This window comes from Lissotriton helveticus, chromosome 2_1, assembly GCF_964261635.1.
Source record: "Lissotriton helveticus chromosome 2_1, aLisHel1.1, whole genome shotgun sequence".
In the NCBI taxonomy this organism is placed as follows: Eukaryota; Metazoa; Chordata; class Amphibia; order Caudata; family Salamandridae; genus Lissotriton; species Lissotriton helveticus.
The window spans coordinates 5149945-5176416 of NC_136059.1; the positions used below are offsets into that span (position 1 = coordinate 5149945).

Sequence of the window (26472 nt, forward strand, 5' to 3'; positions counted from 1 at the left end):
AATGGTTTTTTAGGTTTTCCATTCACCCAGTTGCACCACTAAATTATGGTTGTTATTTGCAAACTCATGCGCGTTTGATCCCTAAGCTGTGCGCCCATTCCACTGACACCTAAACCTTTCCTTGCTTCTACATCCTGATTGGCTGCAGTTTGGACCAAAACATAATGACTAAGACATATCATAGAAGTGATATGTTGTCTATCTAGGAAAACTCTATGTTTTTTTGCTTTCTCTATGTATTTATGTTTGTGCTATAGCTACATTGCTATGTTATTTACCGTGGGCCTCCCACTTCGACGACAGGGAATATTCAAGCATGTGATTCTATGAAAGACACCCCAATACTGGAGAAGCTCCGGGGAGGAGGAGGAGTGAAGAGAAGCATATAACGAAGGCGAGGTGATGTTTGATCGATGTAGAATGGCATCACAACTTAAGGCAAGAAAGATTCTATTGTCTGCAAAACCAGCTAGTCTGAGTGGATGGCGAATTGACACAGAAAGCTTGAAGGTCACTCACCCTCCACGTAGGCGTTGTAGTGATGAAGACACTGTCTTGAGAGTAAGAAGCTATAAGGGACAGCTGTGAAATGGCTCAAAGGGAGTGGACATCAGAAATGCAAGAACCAAGTTAAGGTCCCACTGTGGCATGACAAAAAGAGGGAGGAAACACATTTTGTAAACTTTCAAAAAGTAAATAACAACTGGAGACTTAAACAAGGAGGGCTGATCCAGTAACCACAAATAGTCTGAAAGAGCTGAAAGGTACCTTTAACTGTGCCCACAGCAAAGCTGTTCCAGGCTAGGGACAAAACAATAAAACAAAACGTCAGACAATTTTGACTATAGGAGGGTCTATCTGCTAAGTACAACACCAAGCCACAAATCAGTCCCATTAACAGGCATATACAGTTTTTGTTGAGGGTCACGCTGCTGCCAAGAGGTCATCACCCACCTCGAAGGAAGGTCATAGGCGTTCAGTTGTTGTAGTTCAATCTTAAAAGCACAACGGACTCGGGAGCAGAACCCTGCCCTACTGCTGCAACAACAGATCTTCCCGAAGGGACAGCCTGATCGGAGGATAGATGCTCAAGACCAGGAGCTCTGAACACCATAAGTTCCATGCCAAATTTGGAGCCACTAGGGTGACTTGGGCACGGTTGGTCCTGGTCTTCTTGAGAACTTGGGGCAGGGGTGGTACGAGTGGCAAGGCATACAGGAGTATTGAGTTCCACTTGAGGTAGAACACGTCTCCAAGTGAGACACACCTTGGAAACTAGAACCTGCAGAAGGGTTGACACTGAACGTCATTAGCAGCTGCCCACAGATTGAGCCATGGATCTTTCTGTTATAGTTCCCTCTGACATGCGCACTTGCACGCATGTCCTTTCTTCAGCGCGCATACACTGTCCCACAGTGCGCATGTCAACTACAGAGAACTTGCCAGAAATATACTGAAATATAACATGAGCAGCCAAAAAACAGTCACATTGTTGGCAAAGTGCGAGAAGCAGTGGCAGCATTTTAGCAAAGCTGGTCGGAAGAGCAGGTGTTTCTGCTACGGGCTGATTGCATTTGTATCATCCGAGATTGCCGCTTCTGCTTGGGTAGTTTTGAAGGCCTGCCAGGATTGTGCAGGGAGCGTTTAGCACTAAAGTTAAAGCTGCCGACTATGGAGCCACACAGCCCAGCTCGAATTACGGTCTGTTTAGGTTTTGTATTTTGTGTTCGGTCCCCATAAACATTTCTGAAAGGTTTAATAAAAGCCACAGGATTGAATGTTGCAATTAAGCAACTTCTAGTCTGTGACTGTGTCCCTTCACTTGGATAGCAGGTCCAGCGAGTCTGTATTCAAAAGGCGAGGCGCTCCGATTGCGCTGTAATTTAAGAGCAGCCAGAATAGTAAACCCAGGGGCAGTGGGGGTGTAAGAATAGGTAACCTGAACTGTGCATGTGCAACTTGCCCTCCTATCCCAGTGACACTGAGGCGGAAGGAGGCAGAGTTAACACACATTAAAAGTTGAAGACAAATGTTGGGAAACTGTGCATTTTCACCATCGTATCACTCTGGCCATATCCTGTAATCTCCAAGTGCCTGTGGTGAATGAGTGAGTCCTTGTGTAATGTAACAGGTGCTCATTTAAAATGCTCCAATGCCTTTGGGCCAGTTTGCACCTTATAAAACCGAAGAAAAATGATCCAGCGATGTTTGGGGGCAGGCCCAATGCCGGCATTCATGTACTGTCCATGGCATTTATTTATCGTAGTGGAAGTGGCCTGCGTTTCAGCCACAGTATGAGGAGCTGTCCCAGTTATGTGATTGACTGCTTGCCACTTCAGTTTGAAAATCACTTTTAATAAATATTTTCCAAATAATCTGATGCACCAAGGGGAAATGCATCTGCAGGTTAGAAAAAGACAGTTCTTGCACTTTGATGGCAAGTCTATCGTATTCCACATGATGTTTGCTGAATGATTTACATTCTACATATGATCAAAGTTCGTGCACGGGCTACTAGAGCCGGAGACACCTTGACTTGTCTCTCTCTGTTCATGTCTTGGCACGCCCACCTTTTCCCAGGTACTCCTTCTGCTTTGCAGCTATATTCATATGTACATGTATGGAAAAGGAAAGCTGGGCAGAAACACAAATAGGTGTATTGCCGCTTGAGTCCAGAAAGCCTTTGGTCCAAGGATTAATTATAAGCCGCTTGGATTGCGGGAATGCAATGTTCGCCACCATCAATGAGTCTCTGTTGTCCAAACTTCAAACCCTCCAGAATGCCGCCGCAAGACTGGTGTTAGGGTTACCTCCTAGGTCTCCCACCTTACCCAACCTTAAAAAGCTGCACTGGCTGCCTGTACGCCTGAGGAGCCATTTAAAAATTCTGAGTTTAACCCACAAACTCCTCCACGGCACCGGGCCCTCTTATTTGGCGAGGAAACTGGTCTGGTATAAACCTTCTAGAGCTTTGAGATCAAGCTCCAAATCCCTCCTAGTCCAGCCTCGGGTCCGGACTTCGAGAAATGGATGTCGGTCCTTTTCCTTCATTGCCCCTCAACTTTGGAACAAGCTGCCCCCTCATCTCTTGTCTCTATCCGACCACTTGGCTTTTCGTAAGAGCCTGAAAACATGGCTCTTCCCCAATTAATTCCCCCCCTCTTCTACCGTACTAACAAGGATGCTGCCTCTTTCTTTTGCCAAGCGCCTTGAGACCTTTTGGTGAACTGCACGCTATACAAAAGCTTTTGACTTATGACTTACGACCCTTTCCCAGACATGCCCTTTACAAATGGTGCTCTTAGACCTGGAGGAGAACGGTGGAGCAGTCACAAGTGATGGGGTCTTGAGGAGACTCTGGGGCGGGCGAGCAGTCGCGCCATACAAACATTGATTGATTCTTGTCTACTTAAACAATTAATTTTTTTAAACTCTGCTGTTAAGAAATTGGCAACAAGAACAAACAAGCCGAAACATTTATTGAGCTTAATTGGTCACGAAGGCTAAATTATAAAATATCTAATGGGTTCACGTTACTTCTGCAGAGATAGTTACGTGCCCAGCAAATCTCAGGCATAATAATCATGGTAAGACAACTTTAGGGGTTTAATGCAGTTGCTGGAGAGATCTGAGTTTTGTCTAGTTAAAGTTTTGACTCATAAGGTTGCATAGATGGTTAGAATGTCGCCTCCAGAGCATATGGTGTCACATTTCGCAGATTTTATTTTATGTCGATCAGTATTTTGGTTTTTGCTTTAGATCACAGATGCTTTTATTATTTGCAGTTCACATACTGCAATCTTTCTAATATAGCACAGCGAGCTCAGAACCAACATCAACACGCTGCTTACAAACTGCACGTCAGGGGTTTAGAGCCTTATTCTTTTCTTCCTCAATTTTTCATATAAGGATGCTAAAAACAGTTTCTTTGCGTAGTAATAAAGTCGTATAACTTCAGTCAACCCGAAGCACGGTCTTGCATTTTAAATCCTGACTTTTGGTGCCTCTCAGCCATGCAGTCTTATTACAGAATGCCTACCTTCTTACAGCACATACAAGGGGTAAACAAAGTCAAAAACCTGCCTCCAATGTTTTTCTTAAGTACTTGACTCGTGAAGTGATCAGCTGTGTGCCGTTGTTTCCCCTCCATGGAATTAGCATCTAGGTTTTAAGCTGCAGGTGGCTCCCAGCCAGGATCATTTCTGAACAAAAGGAGGGCTGATTGCCCTTTAAAGGAGGCTTCTGTTTTGATCCTAATTGGAATTGTAAATGAGAAAGCCCCTTCACAGTCTACAGGTTCCTGCTTGGAAAGAAGGGCAGACACCCTGCGGGCGCTGCACATTGTGTCCCAGTGTCGCACATTACATTGAGAAACATTTCACAGGGGTGGAATTTAATCAAACATCTATTTGTCCATGGAGCAGGTCGAGTCATACATCTACTTGTCCTGTAACAAAATCCACTTGTCCCTGTTGTGCCGGGTAATGTGGAGACAAATTACGGCCGGAATCTCGTTATATATAAGAACACTGAAGTAGCCTCTCTGATTATGCCAGGGCTCCTTCCAGAGTTGGGTTTGAATACTCGCGATTCACTTATGTTAGCACGTTTCACAACATCTGCATACTGGGGCTGAAGGTAATGGTAAGCAACAGTTCCAGGGTTGGAATGACCAATTTTTTCATACTGAGAAAGGTTGGAAATTTACTCCTGACAATGGCAGACATAACACTTGTTCCAGGGTTGGGGGAAAAAGTGGTTGGAGGGAAAGTGAACTTGAGAACACTCAGGAGCAGATCCACACATGCATATTTGCTTATGCTAAAATGCCGTTCACAAATATTTTTCTAGGAGTACTATTTCTTGGCCTACTTCTGTAAAGTCGTGTGAATTCACTAAAGCCATATATCTGCACCGAATGGAAGGACATGGGTGCACTTTTCAGACTTTATTTAATAATTGGGCCCCAATTAGGTCTGGCGTTCACTATGACCATATGTGTTTATTAAAATTCAGTCTCTCTCTCTCTCTCTATTTCCGTCTATCGGCTAGCTTCATTGTGAGTGACGGCATTCTGATATTTCGCAATGAGAATATTGAACAGTCGTTTTGTTCAGTGCCAGGAACTATTGTGGCAATTTGTGCTTTTTGAGGTTAAAACAATTTTTTCTTTTTCCCAGGTTTGGCATAATGGTGAGGGCCATTGAAAGAAAGTTCTGCCTCTTTCGTTTATTGGTTGAGAAAAGTGGCGAGCATCTTTGCTTGGGATACTGTTTTTGACCTGGTTTTAGGAAGGTTATTATCCAATGGTGGTGAACTCCTTCTATAAGGGGTGATTCTGCTTGAAAGGTGGGCTTGACGACCATTTCGGATTAAAGTTCCCTCTTAACTTATGAATGGACCTTGAGTATCATGTCGGACACTGACGGGCTTGGGCTGTGCAGAGATCCCTCGGTTCTCTAGGGTGTCTGGACGGACACCGCTGTACAGATAGTACTGCACGGATTTTGGGCAGCAAGTGTCTGGACAAACAAACAGTATTCAACATATAGCACCTCCAAGCCAACGATAAAGTGGGGCAAATGGGATAAAGTCTTCTCTCATTATGCAAAAGTGTGTGGGATATCGTTGAGTGCAGAGAAAGACTTCCCTGCTTATGCATTGCCTTTGTCCAGACGGTCAGGAGGTGTTTGAGCATCTGACGGGTTCCACGATGCAGCAGATCAGAGTGAATTTGAGGTGTCCATACAATGTAAATGAGTTGTTGATGATAACATCCAGCTGGTGTGAAGCGGAGAGGTGTGTGGCATCGAAGGATACCTGGAAAGTGAGGGATAGCTCAGGTTCTGAGAGCGGTGGCTGGGAGAACGGGGCTTGAAGGTGGATGAGGCGTTGCTTCTTATTCTTGAATAAACCCAGTCTGGTATAAGAAGAGACTTCTTTACATAAACTTCTAACAAGTAAGGAGAGGAATGAAAGGACAGAAAGTGAAGGTAATGTTGAAGAGAAGGAAGGTTGAAAGAAACATGCCTTCAGTTCAAGCCTCTGACAGTAGAAAACATTGAAACTGAAACCATTCCTTAACCCCTTCCCTGCGCATGACGGAATCACATGGTCATGAGCCACGGGCGGCGTGTGCTCATGACGGCACGGTTCCGTCATGCTGAGGCCGTTCCGCCCACGCGGCACTGTGCGGGCGAATTATAAAGTGGGCAGGGGTCGTGATGGAACCACGCCGTCATGAGCACTGCTTGCTCGTGACGGCATGGTTCCGTCATGAGCATGGCGGTGCCGCGCTCAACCCCTCCCCCTCAGCGCCGTGGTGGAATTAGCATCGCGGCCAAGGAGTTAAATCAAAATCACTCAAAAACCTGAATGAAGGAAGCTTTCAACAGCTCAAGTGTTCACCGGGCCTCTAGGGTGGAGCTAGAAATGAACCTACAATTGCTCCATTGTTCTTGTTCCCACCGCGCTCCTTCAGAGCAGACCCAGCCATAAGCAAATCAGTCTCCGTCCTGCTCCAATGGGCGCATCCAGGCCAATGGACAATGGGTTGGGATTCGACCCCAAGCCAGCGCCAGTGTATCGACTTACTGCAAGCATCCTTGTGTGTTCGATGTACACACCAAGTGTCCAAGGGTACGCCCAGATGTGGGTCCTGTGCTCACTGTTTCAGAACAGGAGTTACCCTACTCGTAGTGTGCACTGTACCTGTTGAACAACTAGTTCAACATAATCTCAGACATTTTGTTCTCCTTTCATAACATAATATAAACATCACTCTTTGCAATTTCTTTTCTTTAGCCAAAGTATCTTTTACTTTTTTCAGTTGTGTAATTCATTAATATGTTATATCATCACATTTAATGTAAGTTGCATTTGTTGTACAGAAATAAATTCCATTATCCACAAATCTTGTGTTCAATACTCCTTAAGAGTTCTTAGATACATCCATAATTGGTCTGGAGCCTCAATTAAACGCTGGCCTAATGCATTTCGGAACGGGTGTTCCTTCTTCAGGGGCAATCTTCGCAAGAATCTGCAAGAAACTGCACTTGAATCGACTTGCGTTATTACTGTTCAATCAATCAATCAAGGATATTTATAGAGCGCACTACTTACCCGGAGGGTCTCAAGGCGCTGGGGGGGGGGGGGGGGGACTGCTCGAAGAGCCAGGTCTTCAGCTTCTTCCTGAAGGAGAGGTGGTCTTGGGTCAGGCGCAGGTCGGTCGGGAGGTAGTTCCAGGTCTTGGCGGCCAGGTAGGAGAAGGATCTTCCTCCTGTTGTCGTTCTTCGGATGCGGGGGACGGCGGCGAGGGCGTGGCTGGCTGATCGGAGATGGCGTTTGGGAGCGTAGAAGTTGACGCGGTTGTTGAGGTAGCTCGGGCCTTGATCGTGTAGGGCTTTGTGTGCGTGGGTGAGGAGACGGAAGGTGATTCTTTTGTTGACGGGGAGCCAATGCAGGTCTCTCAGATGTCCGGAGATGTGGCTGTGTCGTGGGATGTCGAGGATGAGTCTGGCTGAGGCGTTCTGGATCCGCTGGAGTCTCTTCTGGAGTGGAGTAGTGTGGCTCACTGGTTAGAGGCGGCAGGTCTGAGAGCAGAAGTCAGCCCGGGACCAGGGTTCAATTCCCGACGCGGCAGGGTTGTGGACCGTGGTCAGCGGACTTGATAATTCTCGCTTCAGTGCTTACTCTAATCAGGGGTTCCACTCGGCAACTCTGGGCATTAGCTTGCCTAATCTCCACAACGGCCCCACCAATTCCGGGGATGCCTGGCTCCACCTTGGGGACTCCCAGCAGGGACCATCCCACAGGGAAAGCCAGGACGGGTTCCCCAGAGTTATACAGCGCCGGGAAGCCCCGTTGCTGGGGCAGCTGTGCGCTTTACAAGTATACTACATTTACATTTACATTTACATTTACATTTACATTTACATTCTGGAGCTTCGCGGTGGTTCCGGCGTAGAGGGCGTTGCCGTAGTCCAGTCGGCTGGTGACGAGGGCCTGGGTGACCGTCTTCCTGGTCTCGGTGGGGATCCACCGGAAGATCTTCCGTAGCATGCGCAGGATGTTGAAGCATGACGAGGAGACGGCGTTGACTTGTCTGGTCATGGTGAGGGAGGAGTCCAAGATGAAGCCCAGGTTGCGTGCGTGGTCTGTCGGTTTGGGTGCGTTGCCTAGGGCGGGGGGCCACCAGGAGTCGTCCCAGGCGGAGGGTGAGAATCCCAGGATGAGGACTTCCGACTTGTCTGAGTTCAGTTTCAGGCGGCTGGTCGTCATCCACTCGGCTACGTCTTTCATCCCTTCGTGAAGGTTGGCTCTGGCGGCGGTGGGGTCGTTGCTCAGGGAGAGGATCAACTGGGTGTCGTCAGCGTAGGAGATGATGTTGAGGTTGTGTTGGCGTGCGATGGCCGCGAGGGGGCTCATGTAGACGTTGAACAGGGTGGGGCTCAGTGATGATCCTTGAGGGACGCCGCAGATGACTTCGGTGGCCTCTGACTTGTAAGGTGGTAGGCGGACTCTCTGTGTTCTTCCGTTGAGGAAGGAGACGATCCATTCCAGAGCCTTCTCCTGGATTCCGACGTTGTTGAGGCGCTGCACTAGGGTGCGGTGGCAGACAGAGTCGAATGCCGCGGAGAGGTCTAGGAGGATGAGGGCCGCTGTTTCTCCGTTGTCCATCAGGGCTCGGATGTCGTCGGTGGCAGCGATGAGGGCGGTCTCGGTGCTGTGGTTGGCCCGGAAGCCTGACTGAGATGGGTCGAGGGATCCAGTCGTCTCGAGGAAGGCTGCCAGTTGCTTGTTGACGGTCTTCTCGATGACTTTGGCTGGGAACGGGAGGAGCGAGATGGGGCGGTAATTCTTGAGTTCGGTGGGGTCCGCTGTAGGTTTCTTTAGCAGGGCGCTTAGTTCTGCGTGCTTCCAGCTCTCTGGGAAGGTGGCGGTGTCGAAGGAGGTGTTGATGATGTCCCGCAGGTGGGGTGCGATGACAGCGTTGGCCTTGTTGAAGACGTGGTGAGGGCAGGGTTCGGTTGGAGATCCGGAGTGGATGGAGTTCATCATGCGGACGGTGTCTTCGGTGCTGATCGGAGTCCAGGCGCGGATGGTGGTGGTGGGGGGCGGTGGTTCGGTCGTGGCGAGTGTCCGTTGGGCGCTGAAGCTGTTGTGTATGTCCGCGATCTTGTTGTGGAAGTAGGAGGCGAGGGAGTTGCAGAGGTCTTGCGATGGGGTGATGTCGTTGTTTCCGGCGTTGGGGTTGGAGAGCTCTTTCACGATGTTGAAGAGTTCCTTGCAATTGTGTGCGCTGTTGTCCAGCCGGTCCTTGAATGCAGTTTTCTTGGTGGCGCGGATCAGTTGGTGGTGTTTCCGGGTGGCAAGCTTGAGGGTGGTCATGTTGTCCGGTGTTGGTTCTCTTCTCCAGGCTTTCTCGAGGGCTCGGCAGTTCTTCTTGGAGCTCTTGAGTTCGTCGGTGAACCATGGGGCCTTCTTGCTGCCGGGTCTGCTGGGCGGGGGCCCAAGTGGGGCGAGTTCGTCCGCGCAGCTGCTGATCCACTTCGTGAGGTTGTCGGCGGCCTGGCTGGGGTTCGCTGAGCTGGCGGGAGGGTGCAGGCTCAGGGAGGCGGCGAGTTGGTCGGCTGTGATCTTGTTCCAGCTCCTTCGAGCAACCGGTTGCTGGTGGTGGTGGATCGTCGTTTTTTTGAAGGTGAAGTGGACGCAGCTGTGGTCCGTCCAGTGGAGTCCAGTGGCGTGGCTGAAGGCGATGTCTTTGCTGGATGAGAAGACGGCGTCGAGTGTGTGTCCGGCGAGGTGGGTGGGGGTGGACACCAGCTGCTTGAGTCCGACGTTGGCGAGGTTGTCGAGCAGGGTGATGGTGTTTCGGTCGTTGTTGTTCTCCAGGTGGAAGTTGAGGTCCCCCAGGAGGATGTAGTCAGCGGAGGGGAGGGCATGCGGGCTGACGAAGTCGGCGATGTCCTCGCTGAATTGAGTGCGTGGTCCCGGGGGTCGGTAGATCAGGGTGCCTCGGAGGGTGGTGTTCGGGTTGGTCCGGATCTGGAAGTGCAGGTGTTCGGCGGTTGTCAGGGTGTCGTCGGTGTTGGTCGTGACGTGGATGGTGTTCCTGTGGACGATGGCGATGCCTCCTCCCGTCTGTTTGATGCGGTCTCTGCGGGTGATCTTGTATCCGTCCGGGATGGCAATGGCGATGTCGGGTGCTGAGGAGTCGTTCATCCATGTTTCCGTGAAGAAGGCAACGTCAGGAGCTGTGGTGTCGAGGAGCTTCCAGAGTTCGATGGCGTGTCTGTGGACGGAGCGGGTGTTGAGCAGGATGCACTTGAGGTGGTTGCTGCTGGTGTTCGGCTTGGCGGGTGCTGGTGCGAGGCAGGTCCGAATGCAGGTGAACTTGCAGGCGCGGCAGCTGAAGGGTCCGTGGGTGTGCTTCGGGGTGGCTCGGTAGCATCCGTGGGTCCCGCCAGAGTTGAGTGCGATGAGTGTTGCGGCGTCGTAGGACAGTCGGGTCGTCTTCCGTCGGTGGGGGCCAGGGGTCCTGGCACTGGGCGCGGTCCAGGCGCGGACAGGCGCAGACGGGCTTACCTTTGGCGCGCCTTCGGCGCACAGTCGGCGCGCCCGCTGCGCGTTCGCACGGTCGCCATATATGGCGAAGTGCGAGGGAGGGCGGAGCAGCTGGGAGGCGGGAGCGGGGAGGGTACAGAAAGAAAGGGGGCGTGGTTAGCGGCGGTGACGGGAAGCGGGGAGCGGGTGGGAGGGGAGCGAGAATCAGGCGACAGAAACAGTTAAACAATAAACAATTCTACAATTTCACAAAGCAAAGCAATACAAATGAGCCAAGGCTCTTAAGCAGAGGGGGACACAGCAAAAAACGGCGGCAGGTCAGGCGAGCACAGCGAGACCACGCCGCTCAGTGGTAGGGGGCGTGGTCACACGGCGGCGGCCGGGGCAGATGAGGCAGGCAGGTGAGAAGCGCACGCAGCAGCTGGTGGCCGTGCGGCGCGGGGGTGACCTAAACTACAAACACATGCAAATAATTTAGAGTTGTAGTGACAATGGTGCTGTATTATAGTATTTCCGTCTTCAAAAGAATTTCAGTCTTCAATCTATGCCAATTAGATGTAATCACAATAGTATGTCTTAGATAACCTTGCCCTCTTGTCTCAGATTGGGCGCTCGAGTCTCTTTTGCGTTATCTGCCGTATCTCTAAATCCTGTTAACTATCCCGCCGCTCACTATGTTTCCGACCCTGTGCTCACTGTGCCACGAGAACCAAGCTACACCCAACTGAAGAGCACCAATCCGGGAGAAACTGGTCCTGGGTTGCCTGCGTTCTGGTTGAGGGAGGACCTGGCTTGGCAGTCCCGGCTGCACTGTTTCTACTGGAGCAGGGTCAAGACTGATTTGCATATATGGACGAGGCTGCAAACCCCGATACGACGAAACTTATGGAGGTCACGGCAACATTAGGACTCACTCCTTTCATTCATGATCCCACACATAATAAGGGTCATATTTTGGATCAAGTATTTTCTACTGTTCCGATCAATGCACTTGTTCCTCAACCTGTGCTATGGTCGGACCATTCTCTAATTACTTTTAGTCTTTCAAGTGTCTCTTCTTCCAGATTGAACTCTGTTAGCTCTGCCAAACGTTTGTTTAGGCCTTTCCATCTGTTATCTAGTGATAGGTTGATCCAGGTTTTGGCTCGCTCACCTTGCACTTTGTCCGGTGATGTGGAAATTGACCTACCCCTTTATACGGAGTGGCTCACAGCCATATTGGCGGATCTCGTGCCTGAGAAAGTTGTCAAACCTGGAATGAAACGTTCTTCTGCTCCTTGGTTTTCATCTAAGCTTAGAGAAGTACGTCAAAATTGCAAGAGAGCAGAAAGAACTTGGAGGAAAGACTATAACCCTCGCGAGAGAGAAAAATTTAAAGATTTGACCAAATCCTATCATAGGATGATTTGGAGTGAAAAAAAATCCTATTTTGAACGTCGGATAGACGAATCGGATAATTCCTGTAAGGAGATTTTTAAAATTGTTAGAGACTTCACTTCTCCATCCTTAGCCACTTCTGTGCACTGTCATTCAGAATCCTGGCTGAATGAACTGGCACATTATTTTGTTGAGAAAATAAGCACCATTCAAGCCGACCTTGCCACTCATTCCAATCAGCCTCGGGCTGTTGATCCTGATGCTATTTCTTCCGTAAATCCCACTTTCTGGGAATTCCCGCAGTTAAGCCTTGCTGCTTCATTAGATCATTTGACAGGCTTGAAATCGGGCTCCCCTCTGGATCCTTGCCCGGTCTCGTGTCTTAATAAAATAGCCTCGGTGCTAAATAGTCCTATTAATTCCATTCTAAATTCCTCATTGTCTTCTGGCATTGTTCCACAGGCTTGGAAGAGTGCATGTATTATTCCTTTAATCAAAAAACCAACTTTGGATCCCATCATACATGCCAACTATAGGCCTATTTCTCTCCTCCCCGCTCTGGCAAAGGTGGCGGAAAGACATGTGCACCGATCCATCTCCGATTTCATCAAGACTAACAACTTGTTGCACAGTACTCAATCTGGGTTTCGTGCGAATTATAGCACAGAGACCGCATTACTGGAAGTCACCACCGCCATTAGAGAGGTTTTAGACTCGGGAGGAAAGGCCATGTTGGTTATGCTAGACTTGTCGGCGGCGTTCGACACCGTTCCCCATGACACTCTCCTAATTCGACTCTGGGATTGTGGTCTTAGGGGGACGGTGTGGAAATGGCTCAAATCATTTCTAGCCAACCGTCGACAAACGATCTGGGCGCCACCTCACTCCGCGGCTATGTCAGCCCTGGAAGTGGGGGTCCCTCAGGGGTCTATTCTTAGTCCCCTGCTTTTTAACATCTTTATGGCCCCCCTTGCAGAGGTTGCGGAGTTGTTTGGCGCCCAGATCGTGTCTTACGCTGATGACACCCAGCTCTTGTTCACTCAGAATAAGAACGAGGTGTTTGATGGGACCCGTATCAGAGGCTGCTTAGAAGCAGTCTTTGATTGGTTCAAGAGACACGGCCTGAAATGCAACTCCGACAAATCGGAGCTGCTTTTTTTCGGGTGTGTCTCTGAACCAAACTGGAAAAGTTGGTGGCCTCAGGATCTCTTTCCTCCTGCCAATGCTAGTACCAAGGCTAAAAATCTTGGTATTATTGTTGACAATGAGCTGACGTTTGGACCTCAAATAGCCTGTCTTGCAGGAAAGTGCTTTGGTATCCTGCGAATGCTCAGAAAATTTCTCCCTTTGATTTCTGTGAATCATCGAAGGGTTATTGTCCAGGCATTGGTAGGGTCGCGCCTGGACTATGCTAATGCCCTTTATTTAGGTCTTCCTAAATATCTTGTAAGGAGACTCCAGGTTGTGCAAAATTCAGCTGCGCGGGCTATTTATGGTCTTCCTAGACGAGCTAGCGCTTCAAATCTGCTGAAGGAATTGCATTGGCTTCCTATAGCCAAAAGGGTGCTGTTTAAAAGCTTGACGCTAACCTACAAGGCCCTCCATGATTTAGGCCCTAGGTATATCAGAAAGCGCCTTGCATTGTACCAACCGAGCAGAGCTCTTCGCTCCGCCTCCTTGTCCAAAATGCTCGTTCCATCCATCAAACGAGCTAGACAAGGGGGGCGCTCGTTTCATTACCTGGCCCCACGTGCTTGGAATGAACTTCCGATTGCTCTTAGACAGGCCCCTAGTCTGTTGTCTTTTAGAAAAACATTAAAAACATGGCTTTTTATTTAGGAATTGTGATGTCTCTTATTCTCAGTTATGTTTCTTTTCCAATAAAGGCCCTCTTCGCCAAAGCGCCGGGACACTCCATTGCGAGTAGCCGTTGCGCTATAGAAGAGCCCAATTAACATAACATAACATAGCTGGGTCTAATCTGAGGTGGCGTAGTGGCTAAAAGAACGATTGGCTAGAATGCTACACCAGTGGTTAGAAATATTGCAAGTATCCTCCCATCACCTCTTGCATGTTTGATATAGTGCTGTAACGGGCCTAAGGTACGCCCAGACGTGGGGCCCCTGTTCATTGTGCCACTGGAGACCCTTGCAGGTGATTAGACACGCTCTATAAATCCTGTTTCATTGATTGATTCATTGATTGATTCCCTGGAACCAAGTTACACCCGAATGAAAAGCCACACTCAGGGCAAAACCGGTTCGAGGATGCTTGCGCTTCTGTTCAGAGATGACCTGGCCTGGCAGCTCAGACTGGACTCTTCCTATTGGAGCAGAGTCAAGACTGATTTGCATAAGGCTGGGACTAATCTGAGGTGGCTTGGTGGCTAAAGAATGATGGGTTGGAATGCTACACCAAGCGATTGCAAGTGGTTAGACTATTTGCTAGCATCCCTCTCCTTACCATTTGTTTGTTGGTTACAAGTGCAAGTACTTGAACATATCCACGGTAAGATACCTCTGGCCAACCCCTGCCTCCGGGCCGACACCTGCCTCCGGCCGACACCTGCCTCCAGCCGACACCTGCCTCCGGCCGACACCTGCCTCCGGCCGACACCTGCCTCCGGCCGACACCTGCCTCCGGCCGACCCCTAGCTCCGGCCGACCCCTAGCTCCGGCCGACCCCTAGCTCCGGCCGACCCCTAACTCCAGCCGACCCCTAACTCCAGCCGACCCCCGCCTCCAGCCGACCCCTGCCTACAGCCGACCCCCGCCTCCAGCCGACCCCCGCCTCCAGCCGACCCCCGCCTCCAGCCGACCCCCGCCTCCAGCCGACCCCCTGCTTTCAGCCAACCCCCTGCCTCCAGCCAACCCCCTGCCTCCAGCCAACCCCCTGCCTCCAGCCAACTCCCTGCCTCCAGTCAACCCCCTGCCTCCAGCCAACCCCTGCCTCCAGCAGCCAACCCCCTGCCTCCAGCAGCCAACCCCCTGCCTCCAGCAGCCAACCCCCTGCCTCCAGCAGCCAACCCCCTGCCTCCAGCAGCCAACCCCCTGCCTCCAGCAGCCAACCCCCTGCCTCCAGCCAACCGCCTGCCTCCAGCCAACCCCCTGCCTCCAGCCAACCCCCTGCCTCCAGGCAACCCCCTGCCTCCAGCCAACCCCCGCCACCAAACAACCCCCTGCCTCCAGCCAACCCCCGCCACCAAACAACCCCCTGCCTCCAGCCAACCCCCGCCACCAAACAACCCCCTGCCTCCAGCCAACCCCCTGCCTCCAGCAGCCAACCCCCTGCCTCCAGCCAACCCCCTGCCTCCAGCAGCCAACCCCCTGCCTCCAGCAGCCAACCCCCTGCCTCCAGCCAACCCCCTGCCTCCAGCCAACCCCCTGCCTCCAGCCAACCCCCTGCCTCCAGCCAACCCCCGCCACCAAACAACCCGCTGCCTCCAGCCAACCCCCTGCCTCCAGCAAACCGCCTGCCTCCAGCCAACCCCCTGCCTCCAGCCAACCCCCGCCACCAAACAACCCCCTGCCTCCAGCCAACCCCCTGCCTCCAGCCAACCGCCTGCCTCCAGCAAACCGCCTGCCTCCAGCAAACCGCCTGCCTCCAGCCAACCCCCTGCCTCCAGCCAACCCCCGCCTCCAGCCAACCCCCGCCTCCAGCCAACCCCTTGCCTCCAGCCAACCCCGTGCCTCCAGCCAACCCCATGCCTCCAGCCAACCCCCTGCCTCCAGCCAACCCCCTGCCTCCAGCCAACCCCCGCCACCAAACAACCCCCTGCCTCCAGCCAACCCCCTGCCTCCAGCCAACCCCCTGCCTCCAGCCAACCCCCTGCCTCCAGCCAACCCCCCTGCCTCCAGCCAACCCCCCCTGCCTCCAGCCAACCCCCTGCCTCCAGCCAACCCCCTGCCTCCAGCCAACCGCCTGCCTCCAGCAAACCCCCGCCTCCAGCCAACCCCCTGCCTCCAGCCAACCCCCTGCCTCCAGCCAACCCCCTGCCTCCAGCCAACCCCCTGCCTCCAGCCAACCCCCTGCCTCCAGCCAACCCGCTGCCTCCAGCCAACCCCCTGCCTCCAGCCAACCCCCGCCACCAAACAACCCCCTGCCTCCAGCCAACCCCCTGCCTCCAGCCAACCCCCTGCCTCCAGCCAACCCCCTGCCTCCAGCCAACCCCCTGCCTCCAGCCAACCCCCTGCCTCCAGCCAACCCGCTGCCTCCAGCCAACCCCCTGCCCCCAGCCAACCCCCGCCACCAAACAACCCCCTGCCTCCAGCCAACCCCCTGCCTCCAGCCAACCCGCTGCCTCCAGCCAACCCCCTGCCTCCAGCCAACCCCCGCCACCAAACAACCCCCTGCCTCCAGCCAACCCCCTGCCTCCAGCCAACCCCCGCCACCAAACAACCCCCTGCCTCCAGCCAACCCCCGCCACCAAACAACCCCCTGCCTCCAGCCAACCCCCTGCCTCCAGCCAACCCCCTGCCTCCAGCCAACCCCCCCTGCCTCCAGCCAACCCCCTGCATCCAGCCGACCCCGTGCCTCCAGCCAACCCCCGCCTCCAGCCAACCCGCGCCTCCAGCCAACCCCCTGCCTCCAGCCAACCCCCTGCCTCCAGCCAACCCCCTGCCTCCAGCCAACCCCCTGCCTCCAGCCAACCGCCTGCCTCCAGCAAACCCCCGCCTCCAGCCAACCAGCTGCCTCCAGCCAACCCCCTGCCTCCAGCCAACACCGGCCTTCAGAGCACCCTCAATATGCAGCTGTATACTGCGCTCTCCATACTTTCATGTGGCTTCCCATGAATACACACATGGTTCTGTTGCGGAGTCCTTGCCCGGTCCATGGCCCACAACCATCCAGAATAGAATTAAAGGAAATCCAACAAACTAGTAACGCAACACAGGCAATGTTACCACATTTTAGGCAGGATTGCCCTAATACTGGATGCAGCTTGGATTGCTGTAGTACCAGAAGAATTAACTTAATTCAGGCAGGGCTGCCGTAATACGGGGAGGTTTCTAGTAATTCAGAAAGGATTGCCGTATTACAACTAGGATCGGTGTGTTATAGACAGTACTACCCTGTTACAAACACAAAAAATCCAAACTCTGGTGAACATCTCACTAGGAAAAGGCTGGACGGAGAGAGCGTAAGGTTGGACTGAGAGAGCGTAAGGTTGGACTGAGAGAGCGTAAGGTTGGACTGAGAGAGCGTAAGGCTGGGCTGAGAGAGCGCAGGGCTGGGCTGAGAGAGCGTAAGGCTGGGCTGAGAGAGCGCAGGGCTGGTCTGAGAGAGCGCAGGGCTGGTCTGAGAGAGCGTAAGGTTGGACTGAGAGAGCGCAAGGCTGGGCTGAGAGAGCACAAGGCTGGGCTGAGAGAGCGCAAAGCAAAGCTGAGGGAGCACAAGGCTGAGCTCAAGGCTGAGCTGAGAGAGTGCAAGCCTGAGAGAGCGTAGGCTGAACAGAGAGAAAAGGTCTGGGCTGAGGGAGCGCAAGGCTGGGCTGAGAGAGCGTAAGGCTGGGCTGAGAGAGCGCAAGGCTGGGCTGAGGGAGCGCAAGGTTGGACTGAGAGAGCGTAAAGTTGGACTGAGAGAGCGTAAAGTTGGACTGAGAGAGCGTAAAGTTGGACTGAGAGAGCGTAAAGTTGGACTGAGAGAGCGTAAAGTTGGACTGAGAGAGCGTAAAGTTGGACTGAGAGAGCGTAAAGTTGGACTGAGAGAGCATAAAGTTGGACTGAGAAAGCGCAATGCTCGTCTTAGACAGCTCACGGCTGGTCTGAGAGAGTGCAAGCCTGAGAGAGCGCAGGCAGGACAGAGAGCACAGGGCTGGACAGAGAGCGCAGGGCTGGGCTGAGAGAGCGCAAGCCTGAGAGAGCGCAGGCTGGACAGAGAGCGCAAGGCTGGGCTGAGAGAGCGCAAGGCTGGGCTGAGAGAGCACAAGGCTGGGCTGAGAGAGCGCAAGGCTGGGCTGAGAGAGCGCAAGGCTGGGCTGAGAGAGCGCAAGGCTGGGCTGAGAGAGCGTAAGGCTGGGCTGAGAGAGCGCAGGGCTGGGCTGAGAGAGCGTAAGGCTGGGCTGAGAGAGCGCAAGGCTGGGCTGAGAGAGCACAAGGCTGGGCTGAGAGAGCGCAGGGCTGGGCTGAGAGGGTACAAGGCTGGGCTGAGAGAGCACAAGGCTGGGCTGAGAGAGCACAAGGCTGGTCTGAGAGAGCGCAAGGCTGGGCTGAGAGAGCGTAAGGCTGGGCTAAGAGAGCGCAAGGCTGGGCTAAGAGAGCACAAGGCTGGGCTGAGAGAGCGCAAGGCTGGGCTGAGAGAGCACAAGGCTGGGCTGAGAGAGCGCAAGGCTGGGCTGAGAGAGCGCAGGGCTGGGCTGAGAGGGTACAAGGCTGGGCTGAGAGAGCACAAGGCTGGGCTGAGAGAGCACAAGGCTGGTCTGAGAGAGCGCAAGGCTGGGCTGAGAGAGCGCAAGGCTTGGCTGAGAGAGCGCAAGGCTGGGCTGAGAGAGTGCAAGCCTGAGAGAGCGCAAGGCTGGGCTGAGAGAGCGCAAGGCTGGGCTGAGAGAGCGCAAGGCTGGGCTGAGAGAGCGCAAGGCTGGACTGAGAGAGCGCAAGGCTAGGCTGAGAGAGCACAAGGCTGGGCTGAGAGAGCTCAAGGCTGGACTGAGAGAGCGCAAGGCTGGGCTGAGAGAGCGCAAGGCTGGGCTGAGACAGCGCAAGGCAGGGCTGAGAGAGCTCAAGGCTGGGCTGAGAGAGCGCAAGGCTGGGCTGAGAGAGCGCAAGGCTGGGCTGAGAGAGCGCAAGGCTGGGCTGAGAGAGCGCAGGCTGGACAGAGAGCGCAAGGGTGGGCTGAGAGAGCGCAAGGCTGGGCTGAGAGAGCGCAAGGCTGGGTTGAGAGAGCGCAAGGCTGGGCTGAGAGAGCGTAAGGCTGGGCTGAGAGAGCGCAAGGCTGGGCTGAGAGAGCGCAAGGCTGGGCTGAGAGAGCGCAAGGCTGGGCTGAGAGAGCGCAGGGCTGGGCTGAGAGAGCGCAAGGCTGGGCTGAGAGAGCGCAGGGCTGGGCTGAGAGAGCGCAAGGCTGGGCTGAGAGAGCGCAAGGCAGGGCTGAGAGAGCTCAAGGCAGGGCTGAGAGAGCGCAAGGCTGGGCTGAGAGAGCGCAAGGCTGGGCTGAGAGAGCGCAGGGCTGGGCTGAGAGAGCGCAAGGCTGGGCTGAGAGAGCGCAAGGCTGGGCTGAGAGAGCACAAGGCTGGGCAGAGAGAGCGCAAGGCTGGACAGAGAGAGCGCAAGGCTGGGCTGAGAGAGCGCAAGGCTGGGCTGAGAGAGCGCAAGGCTGGGCTGAGAGAGCGCAAGGCTGGGCTGAGAGAGCGCAAGGCTGGGCTGAGAGAGCGCAGGCTGGACAGAGAGTGCAAGGCTGGACAGAGAGCACAGGGCTGGGCTGAGAGAGCGCAAGGCTGGACAGAGAGAGCGCAAGGCTGGACGGAGAGAGAGCGTATGGTTGGGCTGAGAGAGCCCAAGGCTGGGCTGAGAGAGCGCAAGGCTGGGCTGAGAGAGCGCAAGGCTGGGCTGAGAGAGCGCAAGGCTGGGCTGAGAGAGCGCAAGGCTGGGCTGAGAGAGCGCAGGGCTGGGCTGAGAGGGTACAAGGCTGGGCTGAGAGAGCCCAAGGCTGGGCTGAGAGAGCGCAAGGCTGGGCTGAGAGAGCGCAAGGCTGGGCTGAGAGAGCGCAAGGCTGGGCTGAGAGAGCACAAGGCTGGGCTGAGAGAGCGCAAGGCTGGACAGAGAGAGCGCAAGGCTGGGCTGAGAGAGCGCAGGGCTGGGCTGAGAGAGCGCAAGGCTGGGCTGAGAGGGTACAAGTCTAAACAGAGCGAGCGTAAGCCATGAGAGAGAGCACAAGGCTCGACAGAAAGCGTAAGAATGGGCAGTGTTAGGGGAACAAACTGGCACCTTCTGCTGGAAATGGACTTTACTTACCCAGTCTGGAGCTCCCTCTCTCCTGGGAATCCTCGCTGTCTCCTGAAGGCAGCTCAGCCCCTTCAAGCTTCATCATGGTTTCAGACTTCACACTTCCTAATGCCAAAAAGATGAACAAGTTACATTTTGCACAAACGCTCCTTTTTTCCTACAACTTGTAACAGGTTCTGTCTGGTGGTTTTTCTGCCACGGGCGCACACATCTTTTTGCATGTCATGTGCCTAACCAGGGTAGTATTAAAGGATTCTTAAAAAACAAGCATATGCAATGCAATAGGTCTCACATTTGCAAGAGTTTAAGCTATTGGCATTGTAAATGACAATTGCTTTTATTTTTCTGGTTCGATAATTAGCACATAAATAAAGGCGTTGTCATTTATAATGCCAATAGTTCAAACTCATGTAAATGCAAGACCTGTTGCACTTCAAAGAAGCGGCCGCCATTGTCCCGCGCTGCTTGGAAAGGGAACGCGTGCATGGCGCGCTGAATGTTGCAGGAAATCAAGTCGTAGCTGCAGCAGGTGAAACTCGTTAAAGAAATGAGTGTTTTCAGACTAAATAAGACACACCATGTAACAATTTAGGTAAAAGGGCCAGTCCTCATGGGAGGTTACAAATGACGACAAGGCGGTACTAATGAGGGACTAACAAGCCTATGTACGAACCAGAAGCCAGCATTTACGAAGGGCAATGACACAAGCCAATGAATAATATGAGAGGGGTGTGGGCGGAGCTTCAAGTCACTACTCACTCGAATACAGTATACCTCGCGGAGCAGCGCATACGCTGCCCAGACTGGACCTAAAAAGAAATGTGGGTCAGAGGAACTCCCATACCATCTTCCCAGAGCGGACTACCTGCCCGTTCCATATCCAACCCCACCCCCGTCTTTGGAGGGGCAATCCCTAAACATATGTCCTTCTCTCATTTGTAAAATTAATTTATGTCCATTAGACTTATCCGACACCCTGTATGCAGCGGCTCCGACAGCTTACACCCATGCCTCATGGGCAACATTACATCTGATTCTTTGACAGGAAAGAGTAAAATATCAGTTGTGGGAACAATTGATTTACCTAGGGTGCAAAATAAGCTTCAGAAGCATGCTTAGGGGAAGGGCCACAGAGGTTATGTAGAACCTACCCGACCTCTACAATCCAAATTACTCCTAAAAGTCCCCCGTAAGTGTAAATATGAGGAACTTTTCAGATACAGAACAATCCAGACAGAGGAGAGGACATCTGCGAAACCTCCAAGGCCTTCTTCAGGCCATTCCTCTGGCAGGATATAGCTGGTCTGCTGCCATCTAATGGTAAAACAGGAGCCAGCTTGCATCCTTCAATTTAAATGCCATAAATAACTTAAGAACATTAATAACAAGCATTTACAATGCAACGGTTTTGCCTTTGCAGCCAGCATGCGATCCTACACGCAGAACCCCCAACAGCACATTTTACAAACTACAAGCATTGGCATTGAATTTAAAGCATATTTAATTATATATGATGACAAAAAAATTATTTTAAAAAAGCGTTGGCCAATCCTACGAGTCGAAATGCACATGAGATCTCTTATGACCAAGTAAATTCCAGCAGCAAAAGTCCCATAAACCAACACATACCATAAACACAGCACCTCAACACACAAGTAGCGTTTCAAGGCACTGCTGCCCCTGGGCAGACCCTACTTCCAGCACACCTTACGGCTCTACTACAGTGGAATGCCCCGCATACACACCCAGAACAAACAAGCAGGATAAACCTTCCAGAATGATCTAGAATGTTCTGAGGAGAGAGCACAGCCTGTCGCAGCACACACCAGAAGACCAGGAAAGTAGAGCCCTCTTCCAGAGGAGTCCAGAACCGGAAGTGGGTACACCCTCTCAGTACACACTCTCAGTGCGTCCTCTCAGTACACACACCCAGGACGCCTTCTCAGTAGGGCCTCTTACTACACCCTCAGTACACCCTCTCACTACAACCTCTCACAACCTCTCAGTAAACCCTCTCAGAACGTCCTCTCAGTACACCCTCTCCTCAGTACACCCTTTCAGTACGGCCTCTCACTATACCCTCTCAGTACAGTCTATCACACCCCGAGGAGGGCACTGTTAGACAGACACGCTCGCACTCCGCCACAATTTGAGGACGGTGCACTCCACCAGTGCACACTAAACACCCCTCCCCCAGTGCACACCAGATAACTTCCAGAGTTGCGCACCCTGGCGGCGCCCACGGCCAGACACTGCCTATGAGGAGAGTAACATATTTAGAGAACTCCAGAAGAGGAGTGTGAGAGTTGTGTACCTGGCCACAAATAGTTAAATATGGCGTATGCAAGAGGGGCACACACGGTTACAACATTCTTAAACGCGGTATGTAGCGCAAGGGCAGTCACACTCTTTAAGGTGGGCAGCGCTTTACGGGGCACGTTCTAGACCCAGGACTCCAACGCTGGCAGGCTCTGTGCCACCCGGAGCCTGGCACACTCTACTAGAAAACAGCGCAACGTGAACAAAAGAAAGTACTCTTGCTGGTGAAGGCACCAAAACAACAACAAAAATACAACTTCTGAGTGTTTACCTAGACGTGTTGTCAAACGTGGTGTGTGTGTTATTACATGAAACGCGTGATATATAGTGAAAGAGCTTACCCGGATTTCGTCAATATATAAAAAAAACATCTAAACTTCCTTCAACTTGCAATTACGGAAACGGGCTGTCCCCTGTCTACCTTCGAGCGCTTCCAAAGTTTCAAAGGGTGCCTACTAATATTGTGGATTTAAAGTATTATTAAATGTGTAACTACGTACAGTGCTTGGAAACTGTAGAAGTGCTTTGTAGCGCAGTATGTAAATCACGTTATTCACATTAATATTATTAAGACGGTAGGGGGGCGGGAACGGGGCCGGGGAGACACAGAGAGCGAGGCAGCGGTAGGGGGGCGGGAACGGGAGCCGAGGCAGCGGTAGGGGGGCGGGAACGGGGCCGGGGAGACAAAGAGAGCGAGGCAGCGGTAGGGGGGCGGGAACGGGAGCCGAGGCAGCGGTAGGGGGGCGGGAACGGGGCCGGGGAGACACGGAGAGCGAGGCAGTGGTAGGGGGCGGGAACGGGAGCCGAGGCAGCGGTAAAAAGCTACAAAAACGGGTAGAGGAGTGACGAGTGCATACAGCGGGACCTGGCCACGGGCAGCGGAAGCATTTACGGCCGGAAACACGGGGGGGGGGGGAGGGGCGGGAACGGGGCACACACGGGCAGCGGGAGGGGGGCGGGATATCAAATAAAAATGCAGAGCACTGACCTGGACTTCGTAGAGCAAAGAGAAGTCGACGGGCCCCCGGCGCCATCTTCGGCGGAATGAGAGAACACGCCCTGACAACAAAAAAAAAAAAAGAACACGCCCACCGCCGAGATGAGCGCACAGAGGGGCGGAGAGGGAAAAAATCACGGGAACGCCCCCGAATCTGGTCCGGCCTTTGACGGACAGATCCGGCTCCCAATGGCTAGCCTCCATTAATGGAGCTAGCCAATGGGAGGAGGGGGCGAGGAGGGGGCGGGATACCCGACCGAACAGAGAAACATAAGGATTTTGCTAGCGCATGCGTACTTCGTACGCATTGCCAGCAAAACCTAAAAACATGGAAAACTGGATTCACTATAGAAAATGTCAGTCAAGTAATAGCCATGTGTATTCAGCTCATCTTTTGAGTGAAGTGGCTGGGAGGAAACAGTAAAGTAGCATAGAGTGTCGTAGACTGGCTGGAGTGTTGTAGAGGGTCGAGAAGTGGTCTAGAGTGGAGTGGAGCGGAGTGTTGTAGAGTGGAGTGGCATTACGTATTGTACAGTAGAGTGTTAGAGTGGAGGGAATGCAGCGGAGTTAAGTGTCATAGAGTGTCGTAGACTGGAGTGTTGTAGAGGGTCGAGAAGTGTTGTAGAGTGGAGTGGCATTACGTATTGTACAGTAGAGTGTTAGAGTGGAGGGAAGGCAGTGGAGTTAAGTGTCATAGAGTGGAGTAAAGTAGAGTGGAGTGGCCTAGAGTGTAAGAGTGCAGTAATGTGTCGTACAGTGGAACGGAGTATAGTGGAGTGAATGAATAAATGAATTTATAAAGCACAAAACAGCTGCTCCATGAGGAGCGTCCCGGCACTAGATGACAGTAAAACGCAACTAAGATGAATAGATAGTGGAGGAACGAGTCGAGATTAGTTCTCAGGGAAACGTTGGTCTTCAGAAGGTGCTTGAATGTGTTCTCTGATGGGGCGCATGCAATATGATCATTTAGCCGATTCCAAAGGTTTGGGGCCAAAAAAGAGAAGGAACCCCCAAGCTCTGGTGGTTTTAATCTTGGGGATGGGCGGAGGCAGGTTTTGGACAAAGGCTTGGGTTGGCCGGAGGCACCAGAAATATTGTGACCAAGATAATCTACTTCTTGAGTAAGAAACTTGCATTTTGTAACATTAACAGTCATTCCATGTGTTTTCAAAGTGTTAAGAACTCTTCTGGAAGTATGTAATGTTGTTCCATTGATTTAGAATGTACCAAAATGTCATCCTGAAATGTCTGAATGCCAGGAATGTTATCAAACATTTGATCCATTAACCTCTGAAATATACTACCAGCTGACACCAAACCAAAAGGAAGTTTTTTGTACATGTAGACGACAAATGGGGTGACAAATGTGGTAAACGGTTGAAAATTTACTGACAAAGGAACTTGATGATTGGCAGGGCGTTAATCTATGGTCGAAAAGAACTTGCTATGGCCTATTTTTGCTAGCATATCGTGAATGCAGGGCAAAGGGTGGCAATCCACCACAATGTTACGATTTAGTACCCTCAAATCAGCACGGAGACGAATATCCTCTAAAGATTTGAGTGCAACCATTGCTTTTCCTGCCAAAGTCATCGAGAAGACCGTCAACAGACAGCTTGCCACCTTCCTCGAGACGAATGGATCCCTCGACCCCTCGCAGTCCGGTTTCCGAGCCAACCACAGCACCGAGACAGCCCTCATCGCAGCCACTGACGACATCAGATCCCTGCTCGACAACGGGGAAACAGCGGCCCTCATCCTCCTGGACCTCTCTGCAGCGTTCGACACGGTCTGCCACCGCACCCTAGTGCAGCGCCTCAACAACATCGGAATCCAAGAGAAGACTCTGGAGTGGATCATCTCGTTTCTTGCCAGAAGAACCCAGAGAGTCCGCCTCCCCCCATTCAGATCCGAGGCCACCGAAGTCATCTGCGGCGTACCACAAGGATCATCACTCAGCCCCACCCTCTTCAACGTCTACATGAGCCCCCTCGTAGCCATCGCACGCCAACACAACCTGAACATCATCTCCTACGCAGACGACACCCAGCTGATCCTCTCCCTCACCAACGACCCCGCCACTGCCAGAGCCAGCCTACACGAAGGGATGAAAGACGTCGCCGAGTGGATGAAGAACAGCCGCCTGAAACTGAACTCAGACAAGACGGAAGTCCTCATCCTGGGATCATCGCCCTCCGCCTGGGACGACTACTGGTGGCCCCCTGCCCTGGGCACCACCCCCAAGCCAACGGACCACACACGAAACCTGGGCTTCATCCTGGACTCCTCCCTCTCGATGACCAGACAAGTCAACGCCGTGTCATCATCGTGCTTCAACACCCTGCGCATGCTCCGCAAGATCTTCCGATGGATGCCCACCGAAACAAAGAATACAGTCACCCAGGCACTCGTCACCAGCCGACTGGACTACGGGAACACCCTCTACGCGGGAACCACTGCCAAACTACAGAAAAGACTCCAGCGCATACAGAACGCCTCCGCACGACTCATCCTGGACATCCCTCGCCACAGCCACATCTCGACCCACCTGAGAGACCTGCACTGGTTCCCCGTCAGCAAGAGGATCACGTTCAGAGTCCTCACCCACGCACACAAGGCTCTCCACAACATGGGCCCGAAGTACCTCAACAGCCGCCTCACCTTCTACACACCCACCCGCCAGCTACGATCGGCCAGCCTCGCGCTCGCCACCGTACCACGCATCCGCAGAGCCACCGCGGGAGGAAGATCCTTCTCCTACCTGGCGGCCAAGACATGGAACTCCCTCCCCACCCATCTACGGCTGACCCAGGACCACCTCTCCTTCAGGAAACTACTCAAGACCTGGCTTTTCGAGCAGTAACGAACCCCCCCCCCAGCGCCTTGAGACCCAATGGGTGAGTAGCGCGCTATACAAATATTATTGATTGATTGATTGAGGATGAGGACTTCACAGCTGCGTAAAAAAAGTGCTATTGTACTGTTTGGGTCCAGGAGGCGTAAAAACTTACTACAACATAGAAAAAAAGGTAAGGGAACAATTTTTATCAACATGCCTTAGATGATCTTGATGCCTACTTCTCACCAATTGTATGTGTAGCTGTTGACCGCTACAAATTTTCAAGAAGGAAACAGGGTAAAGACGAGAGCATAGATGATTATGGGGCCGCCTTGAACAATTTAGTCTTAACCTGCAGATTTGGACAACTACAAGAGGAGTTTGCACGTGACCAAATAGTCATGCATGCTAGCAACCCAAACATCCAAGACAAA

At 52.7% G+C, this 26472-nt stretch overlaps 1 protein-coding gene across 2 annotated transcripts in view; it reads right to left on the reverse strand.

The window, feature by feature from the left end:
* LOC144817657 (uncharacterized) overlaps window positions 1-26472 on the reverse strand; it is a 208894-nt gene that overhangs the window by 95626 nt on the left and 86796 nt on the right. For both annotated transcript variants that reach the window (XM_078674385.1, XM_078674386.1), the window contains exon 2: window positions 19890-19985. In XM_078674385.1, coding sequence (XP_078530511.1) covers window positions 19890-19985 — 96 coding nt within the window. The remainder of the gene's footprint in view (window positions 1-19889; window positions 19986-26472) is intronic.